Below are 14,865 nucleotides of genomic sequence, written 5' to 3'. Positions count from 1 at the left end.
GTATTTAATATGTCTTAACTGATACTATCACCTTTAAACAACTACAGCATGCATTAACCGTGAGGACACGAGTCCATAAAAAACTTTATTGCGCAGGGAGCAACACAAGAGTCTAAACACAAAACAATCTCACAGCTCCACGTCGAATCTGGGGGAACACTGCAGGGAGAGACTCTTCACTGCTGCAAGAAACAAACACACAAATGGACAAGTGTTAAGACAGACATCTAGACGTCCAACTATCCACTTTCTAATCTGCTTATTTGACTCTTAGTTGTTATCATGATGAAAATATTCCCATAAGTAACATTACTGTGACATGCAAACGCAATTAGGTGGTTATGTGTAGCGTTTGTTTGTTTGTGTGTTTCACCTTAGCCTTCTGGTTCTGTACAGGCAGGTAAAGTTTAAACTCTGCCGGGAGCTCCTCCTCAGAATACAGCCTGTCTGAGAAATACACTCTCCTTATGCGACAGTTGGCGTGGATCTGAGAAGAAAACAGGTCAGACATGAGCAACAGAGAGACGATACAGTCTTAGAAATTCACTGTGGGGATTCTACAGTCACGCTAGGAGACAGCTGGTTCCCCATCTGTCTCTGTTCACTAACCTGTACACGCAGTGTTTCAATGTAGTTGGTCCCATAGGCCCTCCTGGTGAAGTCCGACAGGTTGAACTGAATCTGGTTCCAGCCGTCATCCAGTCTCATAGGCATGGTGCAGATAAACGGCTTCACCCGTGTCGTGCTCTGATAGTTACTGGCTCGAAACCGCCGACGAACGTTTTTATCATCTAACACCTACAAGTTGTAAAAGATGGGGAGAAAGCGTTGAGTGACCATGAATCATAGCACACATGCTGTAGGTTGTGCACAGATACATATGAGTATATGGAAAGGGGGTCTGTATCTGCAGGACTGCCTACCCTACCTGGACTTCGAAGGTGAAATACTTCTTGAGGTTTTTGATGATCATGACCAGAAAAGGAAGCTTGATGCCCAATGTCTTCTTTGGGTCTGCGGGACATGTTATATATGTGGTACTGCAAGGAGTAGAAGAAATGAAAAGATGAGGGGTGCCGATGAGGGTGTGTAGAGCTCGAATGAGCCGACCTGAGCTGAGGATTCAGTTCAAACACAAACTCACCTGACATTTGTCCCCTCAACCTCCAGCACCAGTGAATGGATGTCATTGTCTGTGATTCTTTTGATGTGACCATTCCTCACCTGCGAACAAACAGAAATATTGTTTTTCTTAAAGTTTATATGGAGAAATCAAGCTGTATCTCACTGGTAAGGAGCGCTGTTACCATAATAAACATCACAGATATTAGTTCATCGCTGATATATCCATTTGATATATACCTCTGCCTGAAAATTACAAGATTGTATTGGCCTCTTAAATCTTTCATCAGTCAGGCTATAATTCAGATGCTGATGTGGGAGTAGTCAATTAACATGAAGTCTGCGAATACTGTCAAGACTGTCTACATATTAAAAGTGTTGTAAGTTAGCTAACCTCAAACTGTCTTTAACAAATTATGACGTTCTATATTTTACCATTCTTAACTGTTGCTTGGCAAAAGCACTTTTGGGCCCACCTTTTACCCTGTTGTAGTTATATTTTACAGTCAGTGGGAACCAGGAGCTTTCTGAACTCGTCACTTTATGTATTTGCCAGCATCATGGTAATACAAATTTCCATATTTTTTCAGCGCCACAAATCCCCAAACTCCCAACCAGGTAAATACCACTGTTTCAATCACTGCTGTAACCTATATCTAGTTTCAAAATATCAACAACAGACAATGTTAACTGGGAAGACCCTTGAAAAAGCCATTGAGAGTTGGCCTCATAACTAAATCAGGGAGTTTGTCTTACTTTTTTCTTTTGCCGTTGCAGATTAACCCCACTTATTAAACTGAATGTGAACGGCATATGCAACTATCACAGGCTTATTCAGTCGTTTGAACAATGCATCCGAAACACACTACTACAGAAAGGACAATTTTCCGCGAAGCCCAACAAACACAACGCTAGCTAGCGTTAGCACGGCTAGCTAAGGAAGCTCGATGCCCCACACAGCATTCAGTCTGAGTTGCTGCTCACCTTTTTGTCCCATATCTGCAGTGGTTTGCTGCCAATGCTGTACAATATAGACAAGAATCCACTTTGAAATGTGTTTTTAAACATATCCTTTGCTCTTAGTCGACCGTCGCTCCACACATGTGTTTACATCGCAGTAAAGCTGTTGCTAGCTAACGAGCGTTACGTTTGTTTGCGGATGTGGTTTCCGCCCCTGAAGCTACCGGCCCCGTGTGGTACAGAATAAACCGTTCCGCTGTCAGAGATTGAAACGTTTCGGTTGGATAAAAATCAGACTAGTCGTGTATTGTGATATTACCACATGCCTTTCCGTGGGACACGTAAAAAGAAAGACGACAAGTCGTACTTTCCACGTTATTTTGGTCTTGCTAGGGGAGCGAAACCTCTGTGCGCTACTCAGGCCGGTTCTTAAATGGTGACGCACCTCGGTCGCCGTGGTAACCAAAAGCCTGTCAAACGTTTTCTGAGCGTTTTGTATTAATCATCATTAAACTATATTCATATTATGCTATTTAAGCAATATCACACGAGAGTGAGTGATGTTGTACTGTGATATCGTCACTGCTGTGATTCGGTCGTATAGGCACGAGGCCGCAGGCCGACAACAGTTCAACAGTTAAATAAGCAAGGCTGATTAAGAAATGTTGAAAAATGAGGACAAAATAGATAATTTAAGCATTTTATTTGTCTTCCGCCAACAAAAATAGTTCCCTCAGGACTCCGCTGTCACCGTTGCTATGTAACGCAGACATGGCGTGCCAGGCACTTACTCTTTATACACATTTATCTGCACATTTCCATTAATTGTGCAGCCGGTGAAATAAGTCTCTGGTGACTGCATGGTGGACTGTCGCTTCACAGGCACAGCCAACTCTGCCTTCTGATCTGACAGTATGTTGCTTTTCTCCAAGTCATTGAGCTCCGCTGATGAAACACTGACAAACCTGGATGTGTGCTCAGATGGATTCAGCTTTTCCTCTCCCTCATCTTCCTCTGATGACCATTCATAGTTCAATTCAAAACTCATTTTAGGAAATAAATCCATATTTTTGGCTGTTTGACAGTGGATGAATTAATTAGCCTACAGTGCAACTGCTGACCTAACTGACACTAACCGTCAGTTTTGATTTGATTGTTGATTGCAATCAGCTGTGAGGCGGAGTGATACATACACAGTGAAATAACTGTGATGTTGTACTCCAATATCGTCACGGTTTTACTGTCTCTCGACCAATCAGATTGCAGGGCCGGAACTAACTTGTATAATATTAATTATGACTCATATTTTTATTATAAGACCATAATGTAAATATTCCACCGATGGTATGGACCGTATTACTGTTTATTCCCCTGTATTTGGTGCCTATATATTATAAAGATAAATCAACACGCAAAATAATGTCAAACAATCAAGTTGATTTTTATTCCGAAAATATTCAAGAAGTTGTTTCAAATGTAATTTTGAAAATATTGTGATAACTATTATCTTTTTATAGGACATAACTGCGTGTCACTATAACTTTTTCCACTTTTTAATCTCCTGTATTGAATTTGCCAGCCTGAGGCTGCATTAGCCTACAATGTGAGAACAAAGAAAACCCCCCCAAAAAGTTTTGTTTTTTTCCCCCCCTAGATTTAAACGGAATATTAAAGCTTAATTTTCCCTAGAAGAAGATGCATTAAAAACGAAAAAAGTTTAAATCTCTGCCTCATTTAGGCAGTTCTGTAAATACATCCCTGCTTATATGGTCATAATTCTGCTATTAGCACTGCACTTTCATAAAGTTTTGGAGACACAGATTTGATGAGAATTGTCAAATTAATTAATTAATATTTTAATAGACTTAGAATAATGCAATTTGATGACTTCCTATATTACAGTCTCTCTGGCTGGTAAACACCTGCAACTTTCAAATTCTATTTGTTACAAAGGCTTTCCGTTAAAAGGTGAACCAGTCAAAGGTGAACCAGTGTATACCTTTTAGGGCCATTTAGTGGCATCTAGCAGTGAGAATTGTAGACTGCAAGCAGCTGAAACTTCTCCCTGGTTAGAATTCCTTTAGTATTCATTGTTCAGGAGGTTTTGACCAGGAGCTGAATTATCTGCAAATGTGTCTTCCTCTCCAAAACAAACATACCCTGTGATGCAGGTGTATACCCTGAATAAAGCAGTTCACATCAGTGTTTCTCTGATGCTGATTGGCTCATCAGAGATGTGTGATCACCCTTTTCTCAGATAACTTAAGATGTTGACATTAGGAAGTTTTTATCAGGAGCCACATTAGCTGCAGAGGTCTCCTCCTTTTCGGATCAGGTAATTTCAAGTAAAAACACTGATTAAAGCAGTTTTCATGTTTTATGTTTACTATTTGGTTTGTCCATTCTGGGCCACTGTAGAACCATGGTGGTGCAACATGATTATATACTAAATTTTTTCAGTATATTATATTACATTTCTGCCAATATATCCCCCTAAATCCTACACACTGGACCTTTAAGTAGCCTAATTTTCTCAGACTATAAAGCTGCTACAGACCCTCAGAAGACATTTGTTGTGCAGCACTAAATTGACTTTTGCATGTTAAATTGTTGGAGTGCCCCTTTAATGTAAAAAATACAAAAATAGCAAAAGTTTCTAGAAATAGACTTCCTACACACAACTATATTTCAGAACTCCTTTCACCCTCTAAATCCCACTGACGTGTGAAGTGGGACATCCTTCCTCTCTCTCTCCAGCACTTTAAACAAGTCGGGCCGGGATAGATCCGACAACAGTTTCAAATATTTGAACAAGCCAAGAAACATTCAATCAAACATTAGCCAGGAGCTCTGAGAAATGACATCACCAGCAATGCAATATAAATCAAAAATCCTTCATTAGTTTCATATGAAGTGAAGATGAGGTATGTGCTGCGAGAATTTATGTGACATTTTGACATGAACAATACACAGCCTCACAACACATGCACCTGGGCGTACACAAACACACACAATCTCTGGAGTGGTGTCCATCTCTCTTCTTGTTTATGTGACTGTGGTTTATGAGGTGCTGCTTCACTCCAAATAGTATATCTCTGTTCAAATAAATGTAAAAGACCCCTCTCTCTCTCTCCACATGTGCTCTTTGTTTCTCCCTCTGTTCCTAGAAGTGTGTGTGTAAATTTAATTAAACTGGTACACAGGCTGGCAGCTTTATAAAAACATCTACAGAAACAGTTTAGATTTCTTCGTCTGTTTCTTCGCCATTATTCTCCCACTGCTCTTCTCTAACTGAGTCAGGTATTTACACAGAGACAAACAGAGGTGGAGAAGGACCTTTTTCCCCCTTTCAGACACTTTCAGTGTGGGACCACCCCAGAGACAGCTTTATATAAACTTTATTGAAAACCTAGTGGGTGTTGGTCTCTCCGTCCTTTTGTCTCACCAAGACAAGATAGTGTTTTGGGCTTTAATTTTTGCACGTCTTTTTTGTCTACTTACTCAACTGTTATTTCACATTGTGTTATAGCCGTCTTCAGTGTACACTGTGGTCTCAGAAAAAGTTCAGACCCCTTCACTTTTTGCACACTTTGTGTCGTAATTTTAAATAAATGACATTTTTGCACATTAATCTAGACTGAATGACCCACGATGACAAATGAAGCATGTTTTTACATTGTTTTGCTAATTTATTAGAAAAAAAAGAAGAAATCTCTCATTTACGTAAGTAAACAGGTCTTAAATTCAGTAGTTTGTAGAGCCCCCTCTGGCAGCAGTTACAGCTTTAAGTCTTCTTGGGTAAATTTTGCAAATGTTTAAGAAGTTTATCCCGTTCTTCTTGGCAGATCCTCTAAACCAACTCTAGGAACAGGACCAGGTCGTTCCAAACTTCTTCCATTTCACAAATATTGAGGCCACTGTGTTCCTGGGAACACTCACAACTTCAGGAATACTTTTATATCCAGATCCTGTCTTGCAAAATAATTGTCGCAGAGGTCTACAAAGCACTACTTGACTTAGTTTTTGTAGTGAAATGTAGTGTGAATCAGAGGACCTCATATAGACAAGTGTGTGCCTTTGCCCAATCAATTCAATTTGCCACAGGTGGAGTCCAGTCAGGCACATCTCAGTGATAATTAAAGCAAACAGGATGCACCTGAACACATCATGAAGTGCTGCAGCAAAGAAACACAATGATTCACTCTATTAATGTGGTCTGAATACTTATGTGAATAAGAGATTTCAGTTTTTGATTTTTAATAAATTTGAAAAGCATGTTTTAATTTTGTCCTTGTGCATGCTGAGTTAAATTTAGGGCAAAATGTCAAGTGTATTCAGTTTAAGTTACATCCACAACACAATAAAGTGTGCAAAAAGTGACTCAAGAATAAATGTATGTCTGCAAACCACAGATATGTTACATTTGTATGTTTCATATGTAGCAGATATGAGGTTTCTTTACATTTCAATATTTAATTTAATGTTGTGACAATGCTGTGGTTAACATGTGGTTAGGTTTAGGTGCAAAAAACATTTGCTGTCTTTTGCTTGGCAGCCATCTTGCGTAGATGTCACACCATCCACCGTCCTCTCCTCCTCCTGATGAGAAATGTAGTTCATGGACATGTTGAACGTCATACGTATATAATGTAATGTACAATACCATCATTTTATTCTGGCAACTTGGCTGGAATACGTTCTGAAGCCACTGCTTATATCATATATTATTAGATCCTGTTTTCTGCAAGTTTCTTGTTTGCCTTTTTGTTTGGTCTATCTTTGATCACATATGTTGCCAACCTTTGCTTGCCTCAACAACCAAATTATTTGAAATCTTGTTTTATTGAGCCAGTACTTCTGTTTTCCTTCCACTTCCTTTCTTCCATCCCTCCCAAACCATTATTTTAAGTATACAAAAAAGACTGAAACAGTAAAACTGATTTAAAGCAGGGAGGCAGAGGGAAGGAAGGTAAAAGGGATAGTTCAAAAGAGGTTGAAAAAGGAGAGTATGGGAGGAAACTACAGGGGGGAAACTCTTCTCTGTTGTTTTCTATTCTAATTTGTATTTACTCCTGTATCCTACCTGTGGGATGAGGTATGAGATGAGAAAGAGCTGAGAAGGAGGTCCAGCTGATTGATTGTGCACTCTGCTCTGCTGGAGGACTCGTCCCGCCCAGAGAGGTTCACACCCCATCTCTCTACTCACTCTCCTCTGTCTACTAACTGACTACAGAACGAATAGAGGGAACAAAGAAGACGGAGAACAGCAACCTGCCACTGTATTATAAGGATACAAACATTTTAACTTTAACAAGTTGTGGGTGGACCTACTGAGTAAGGGCTTTTTCACTTCAAAAGGTATGTTTCAGAAACATTTTAAGACATAAAAAGTTCATTAAAATGTCACACTGTGGCTTGTTTTCCATCAGGGACTAGATTACTTTAACCCACTGATCCCTCTGCAATTTATTTCAGCTTCAGCTGTGTTTCTCTCACCTTGTGCAGCTTATTGATTTTTGATGGGACATTATGTGAAAACAGGAGCTTTCATTCATTAAAGATTACTAAATGAGTTGAAATTTACTGATGTAAAGTTTAGCTTAAAGGAATCTTTAAAGATTTGATAGTTGACAGCCCTTAAATGTGCTGGGCGCTGGGTAACAATAATCTGCACAAATCTGTTATTATACATTGACATGACATGTACAAGAGATGGTCAAATCAGGAACCAGAAAGCAGCATGCGTCTTTTAATCCAGGCCCTCTGCAATGTTTTATTCAGCTGTCTGTATGATGATGAAGAGTGGAAAGACCTTCCTCGGCAGGACGTGTGAACAGATAGGAGCTCATCCATCTCTGGTACTTATGAGGAAAGGAAAGACATTTTTGGAGTCAGTCAAAAAAGACTTTTTACAACACGCTGCAGGGCTGTGATTTAGAGAAAATCCATTTGGTGTTCTGCCTGTTTTAGTGAAGAAAAACATAGTCCAGATAACTTAAATAGTCCAGATAAAAAATGAAACTATAAAACATTCACTCAGGTGCATGGATGGATTTTAGAACGGGGCCAACCCATGCACAGACCCAGAGACCCAAAGTGTCAAGGCCCCCCTGACCTTCACCTGCAAAATGACCTGACAGGAAGTGACACACACACACACACACAAAAAAAAAAACACACACACAAAGAGATGCAAAGGAACTGCAAAACACACAGAATAACTACAAAAAGGGGCAAAACAACCATAAAGAGACACAACATGACAAAAATATGCATAGCTATGGCAAAGAGATGCAAAACAGCAACAACAACAAAAGTGGCAAAACCACCACAAAGTCTGTGTGTCTTTCTCCTGTGTGGGAGAGGTGGTGAGGTCTTTTGCACATCTGCGCCCAGGGGCCCTTGTCTCATAATACAGCCCTGCTCAGGTGTCAAACTGGTAAGATTTCAATTATAACCTTTAACTGTTTTTCCTCAATCAAACTCATTTGAATTTGTTTAAATATCTTATTTCAAGTTACATTTAAGTGCTCATTTAACTGTCCTAGTCAAACCTGTCTTATTATCATTGTTCAGCTGCTCATATAATTATCATATTTTTTAATTAAATACCAAAAACATGTCAACACAACTTGATTGTGACAGGAAAAGTTTTGTTTTATGTTATGTAAAAACTGTAAACTTATATTACACATACACTTAGACATCTTTTGCAGCTGTAACAATGATGACAACCAAGATAAGTCTTATAATTCATCAAACTAACGTATAAGCATCAATGTTCATTCTTGACTTCAAAATAATTTCACCAAACAATCATTATTTTTCCAAAATATTGTACAACTTATTTGGGCGTCGCATACAGAACAAATTTAAATACACATTGCGACTTAACTGTATTAGTAGCTTACTCCCCATGCAAGTCTTATTTTCTACCATACCTCACATCCTCTTAGTCAAACCAGAGTTCCTTTAAAAAGCTTGGTATATTTTTAGGTTAATGTATATTCAGCTAACTCTTGAAAGTTAACAGAATCTGCACACTGAGGATTTTAAACTCTCTTCTCCCATAAACAGGACGTGTCACATTCATCAAATATATGTGACTCGTTCAGGACAAACGTATATCTCATGTTCAACACAACATGTGTCAACAGTGTGTTAGATAGCAGCACACACTGACATGGTTCATATTAATGCTGTGTTTAAAGTAACAGACAAGATCACGTACTTAACTTTGTTGAAAGTGTCACATCCTTTTAGAGCGCATATGAAGATGAATTCAGTCATCTCTACAGTACGAGAGGACGTTGTTTATAAGACGAGGATTTCTGAAGTCTCTCTCTCTGGATTAACTTCTGCTGATGTTGACCACTTTTCATCCCCAGGGGTCATTACTCTTTCTTTTAGTTTTTAGTACGTGTGTGTCTGCTCACTACGCTGGAATATGTTGAGTTGTTTTAAGCCAGTTGGAGCACATTGCATCAATTTAGACTTGAGCTGTTTAAGTCTATTTATAACACAGTATCAACGGCTGACTCCAGGGTATAAGGTTAAGACGTCTGTCTCCTGCAAACATGATGGGAGTCCCTGTCAGAAGTTGAAATTCCTGCTAAGTGATGGTTAAACATAGACAGCAACGCCACACATCTGGAAACAATCCTAACATGCTTTTAGCCTTTAAACTACAAACAAATGAGTCTGGGACAAGTGTCAAGTTTACCTCCTCAAAATCACAAAGGCACACATGAAGCAAAAGTCATTTCAATGCTATAATGACCTGTATAACTGCCAGTTGAGAAAAGCTAATAAAAGTCTCAAAGGAATTCAACACAGTAAACACAACATAAAATGGCCCTGTATGCAGACGATGATGCTGTTCTTACAGCATCATTTCTTCCTAGTTTCTCAGTGGAAACAATAACAGCTTGCTCTCAGGATAAAACTGATTCTCTATACATATATGAACAGTGCATGCATGGTTTAATTTCAGCCCATTATTTCCCGAGCTTGCAACTGTATAACACAGTCTTCATCAGTGGTTTGAGTTTGCTCAGTTTATTAGAAACATATTTATTACTGTGTAAGCTCAGTGGTTACAGAGTTTTTTTTAGGACTTCTCACCCATGTTGGTTTAAAAGTCAAGCAGTTTCTTTTCAGCCTTGGAGACGTGTACACAGCTCTGCAGTAGTTTGTCTTTCTGTTTTTTTTTTCTCTGGTGTGTCACATTTGATGTCACAGACAGGCCGGAAAACAGTAGAAGGCAACATGGAAGCCAGTGGTTATTTCTGTTCAGTATTTCTTACTTGTTTTGTCTCTTTTTCAACCTTGAAACAGACTGAATTTTAAATGATGTTCAAGTGCTGCTTGGGTGGAGACGGATGGTATTTTGTGACAGCATGTCATTGCATTTCCAACCTTTCCAATTAAATACAAAAGCCACAAACAAAACATACGCACATAAAAAAGTTTCATACATACAAAAACTTCATTATTAGCCCATGTACTAAATCCTCATGGCAAATCTTAGACATACCTAAAACTTTGCTACTTACTATTAATTTAGAAAATAAATGTAAAGCTGTTACTGCCACTGATATTATCACTATCACTAAATTTGACTTAACAGAGATTTATAATGTGGCACAAACATATATAGGCCATCCATGCAGCCTTGTGTTTCCAGTTCTACCCATAGCAGGTTTGATATTTCTATGTTATGCACAAGACTAATATCTTCTTTCTTCACTTCTCCCACCACTCAGACCCTCATCTATTTGTCCTTTGCAACCAATGGAGAGCCTTCCCACCAGTATCAGCTCCCCCTCCACTACTGAGACCCTCCTGCCCCTCTTGACCCCAGATCCAGCTAACTGCAGTGCCTGGGACCAGCGATGGGGGGCACCATACCTGCATAGGTTGGCCCACCTCGATGTGAAGCTTTACCAAGACTTCTATGCTGTGTGGGTCTCTCTCATGGTAAGATGAGACACTGTTAGTCCACTTAAAAATAAACTCAATTAATAAGAACTGAATAACTAGTATAATGTGACTTTACATTGTTTTAAAATACAGCCATGCTGGTTACCATGACTGACTCTGTATGAACTTTTCAACCAGCGTGAATCATCCATAGTTGTATTTAGAGCACACCATTCCTCCTACTGCAGGTGTGTAACTGTCTGATGCTGGTGGTCGGTGTGGTCCTCAACAGTCTGGCTCTCTATGTCTTCTGTGGGGCCTCCGCTCACTCCTCAGCCTCTGTGGTTTACACCATGAACCTTGCTGTAGCTGACCTGCTGGTGGCGCTATCGTTGCCCGCTCGCATCGCTCTGTACCACAGTGGAGGGCGCTGTGTGGCCTGCTCCTATGTTCACACTTTCAGCTACTTTGTCAACATGTACTGTAGTATACTGTTTCTCACCAGGTGGGTAACTTACTCCTTCATTCATAATTTGAAATGAAGGAACACTATCAGCAAAACTCTTTTTACCTCTTCTTTTTTCTGTGACTCATCTCCTCTATCAGTATCTGTATAGATCGGTACCTCGCTGTCGTCCATGCATCCAGTACTCTCCATCGATGCAGGACCACAGGGACAGCCAGGTGTGTCAGTGCCACAGTTTGGTTCATTGCAGTTGTGGTCACCTACTCGTTCCAGGTGAAGTCACATGCACGACAAACAACACAAACAGATAAGTTCACAGACGTTACATTTGCACATTCCATACCAGCCATTTCAACTTTTTTATAAAGTGATATAATACATGAGTCGACTTAGTCATAAGGAGGTGGAGGGGATGATGATATCATGGCACAGAGGCGAGATGCCTGCCAAGTGACAGATGACTGCAGAGCACTTACTGAGGCCAGAAAATGCCAAAACCATTTGTGATTTAGCAAGTTATTACTGTTTTCCAGCAGCATTTTAGGCTCTGTCATTGTGAGTGTCTTGTAGCAACCAGTGGGTGAGGATACTGCCATGAAAATCTGATGTTTTTACCAAAACATCTTTTCCTGCCAGGATCATGCCCCTCAAACCAAGTATTTCAAGCCAAAACATAATCTTTCCTAACATAACCAAGTGGTTTATGTGCCTAAACCTAACCACACATTAACCACAGCGTTGTTGAGACATTCAACATACCATCTTCATAATAACATCCAAATGTAATGTATTCATTTTTTGTAGAAACACTCAATGGCAACATTTATTGGGTTGTTTTGTCCATTCAGGCTTTTCAAAAGCCTTAAAATTCAACAATCTGAGAAGCAAAAATCTGTCTGGTTGAACTGATAACAACTGAGAACAGCTTGTGGGGTCCTCCAAGGGGTCTATCCTGGGTCCCTTCTTATTTACTGTATACATGCTAGGGTATAGGAGGATCTCAGGCAGGCGAACTCAGTATTCTTTTTTAAATCTTAGTTTTATGTCATGGCTTTATCTTAACAGGTGGTATTTGTTGTAATTAATCTTGTTTTATATCTTATTTGGGTTTGGGATTTTATTTACTTTATCATTTGTTTGTGCTCTAAAGGACTTGAAAGCTGCTATAAAAATAATGTTTTGTATCACACTTGTGAAGATATTGAGTATTATTTGAAGCTGAAAGAGCACTTTAAGACTCAGCGTGTATCCTGTTCTCTACAGACCACTGCGTTGGAGTTCAGCTCCTCCTGTGTGCTCCTCCCTGCCCTCTTCTACCTCACCATCCTGGAGTTCCTGCTCCCCCTCCTAGCAGTGGTGGGCTTCACTTTGCGTGTTGCCTGTTTTCTCTCCTCTAGCCATGGCCCAATGCCCCAGCAGAGCAGGGCGAGGAGGGCACGTGCCGTCAGGCTGCTGGCCACCGTCCTGGTGGTATTTACCATCTGCTTTACGCCATTCCATGTCCGGCAGGTGCTGGTTTACTTTCGGGTCAAAGTCAGAGGGGAGGGACTGAGTCAGGCGTGGCACATACTTGCCTATCACATCACAGTTACTCTGAGCAGCCTGAACAGCTGCCTGGATCCAGTTGTTTACTGCTTTGTGACGGACAGCTTCAAGAGAGTATGGAGGACGAGGAGGGGAGTGAGAGAGGGCGATGGGGAGGCGGGGCACACAAGTGGGGGAGAGGGGGAGAGGAATTCAGTGAATACATGTCCAGGTACGGCCCTGGCAATAGCTCACAGTGTGGCTACACTCACCCTCACAACCTCTCCCATCTCTGCGGCCAACATGGAGCACTCCATTTAAGGACACCTGTAGGGAGTGACTCAACAAGAGTGATGGATACACAAAGAGAAAGATTCAGAGGGTGGAAAAGAATGAAATTCATCATCAAAGACAGATGTCAAAAAACAGAAATGAATATAAATGCTGCAAATTTCTCTTTAGTATGGACAAAACACACCACTTCTAAGGATAAACATCACTTTGGCTGCTTTCATTCGTCCATCCATCACGTTATTTCTCCATGTCCTTGTCTTTTATGTCCCCCATGACCTTGCTTGGATGTTGTCTTGAGACTGGTGAGAGCAAATACTGGACCACAGAGGGATGTTTTTGCTGTGAAATCAGTGAGCTTGTACTGTTGGAAAGACCACATTTAATTGTGATGTTGAAAACAGAAAAAATGTTTTTGATACAGGAGACCTTGAATTACAGCTCAGTCTGCCAACTCACATGAAGTGCAGTACTATAACTACGGAGTATGTACAGAGTTGATATTTTGGTGTCTTGGTCACTTTATTAGGTACACCTGTAAAATTAAAAGCAATCCATTATATAATCTCTATATAATCTCGATATCTTTGATATCAGAGAGTTGTTTATTTAACGGTATGTTTATTATTTAGTTTGTAGTTAACGGTGACATTCTACAAGACTAAATTATATTTAGAGGTGTTTCTAATGTTTTGCTGATTCCATTTACAAACATGGGGAGGAAAGAACATTTGCAACATATTTCAGTATAATGCAGTCCAGTTCAACACCACCACAAACAATGACCTCAGTGATAAATATAGCCGAGTTGAAGGTCCAGTGTGTAGGATTTAGGGGAACATATTAATAGACATGGAATATAATATGATATATTCTTTGGTTTATCTTCACCTGAAAATAAGAATCGTTGTGTTTTTGTTTGCTTATGAGCCAATTATATCTACATAGGGAGCAGGTCCTCGTCCATGGAGATCATCATGTTGCACCATCATTTTTCTACAGTAGCCCAGAGTGGACAAACCCAAAGCTGGCTCTAGATAGCGCCATTCACGTTTTCACATTGACCACCATAGTTAGCAGCCCCTCTGGACCAAGACGAACAGCATCAAACAAACACCAACTTCTAATTTGTAACTGCTTTATTTAGTGTTTTCATCAGTTGAAGTCAAAGAGAGGGAGACCTGCAGATAATTCAGCTCCCGGTAAAATCCTTCTGAACAATGAACACTGAAGGAATCCTAACCAGGAGTTCATGCTTGGCACATGTGAGAAGTTTCAGCTGATTGCAATCTGCAGTTCTCACCACTAGATGGCACTAACTCCTGCACACTACTCCTCTAACACTTGTAAGAAAGTTTTAACAAAATCTCCATATCACCTTCACAGCAGAAGACTATATGGCAGAGCTGTTGTACTGCATTGCATTGTGCAATTTTTCTTTTGCAATTTTGTCTTGTTTCTTAAAATAATCTGTGACATATTCCCTGTATTTGAAGCTGCACCATGTAACCATAAAACTCCAACATCCTGTCAGGACTCAGGACAGACCCAAAGGCAGAGCAGCAGGCAGGTTTGAGGTT

General features: G+C 40.1%; 2 protein-coding genes across 2 annotated transcripts; one reads left to right on the top strand and one right to left on the bottom strand.

The window, feature by feature from the left end:
- Window positions 1-72: 72 nt before the first annotated feature.
- LOC117263704 (cilia- and flagella-associated protein 20) lies at window positions 73-2,468 on the bottom strand. Its single transcript, XM_033637311.2, has 6 exons — window positions 2,107-2,468; window positions 1,145-1,224; window positions 929-1,040; window positions 610-798; window positions 374-487; window positions 73-182 (listed from the first exon to the last, which is right to left on the bottom strand). The coding sequence occupies exons 1-6, from the start codon at window positions 2,188-2,190 to the stop codon at window positions 177-179; spliced, it is 585 nt and encodes a 194-aa protein (XP_033493202.1). The 5' UTR covers window positions 2,191-2,468; the 3' UTR covers window positions 73-176.
- Window positions 2,469-10,875: 8,407 nt separating this feature from the next.
- On the top strand, window positions 10,876-13,936 carry LOC117263042 (G-protein coupled receptor 20). The gene is made up of 4 exons (XM_033636175.2): window positions 10,876-11,061; window positions 11,253-11,509; window positions 11,611-11,743; window positions 12,734-13,936. Exons 1-4 carry the CDS (start codon window positions 10,876-10,878, stop codon window positions 13,313-13,315), a joined length of 1,158 nt encoding a protein of 385 aa, XP_033492066.1. The 3' UTR covers window positions 13,316-13,936.
- The last annotated feature ends 929 nt before the right edge of the window (window positions 13,937-14,865 follow it).

Source organism: Epinephelus lanceolatus, chromosome 16 (assembly GCF_041903045.1).
Source record: "Epinephelus lanceolatus isolate andai-2023 chromosome 16, ASM4190304v1, whole genome shotgun sequence".
Taxonomy (NCBI): Eukaryota; Metazoa; Chordata; class Actinopteri; order Perciformes; family Serranidae; genus Epinephelus; species Epinephelus lanceolatus.
This window is presented reverse-complemented; position numbering and strand designations above follow the sequence as displayed.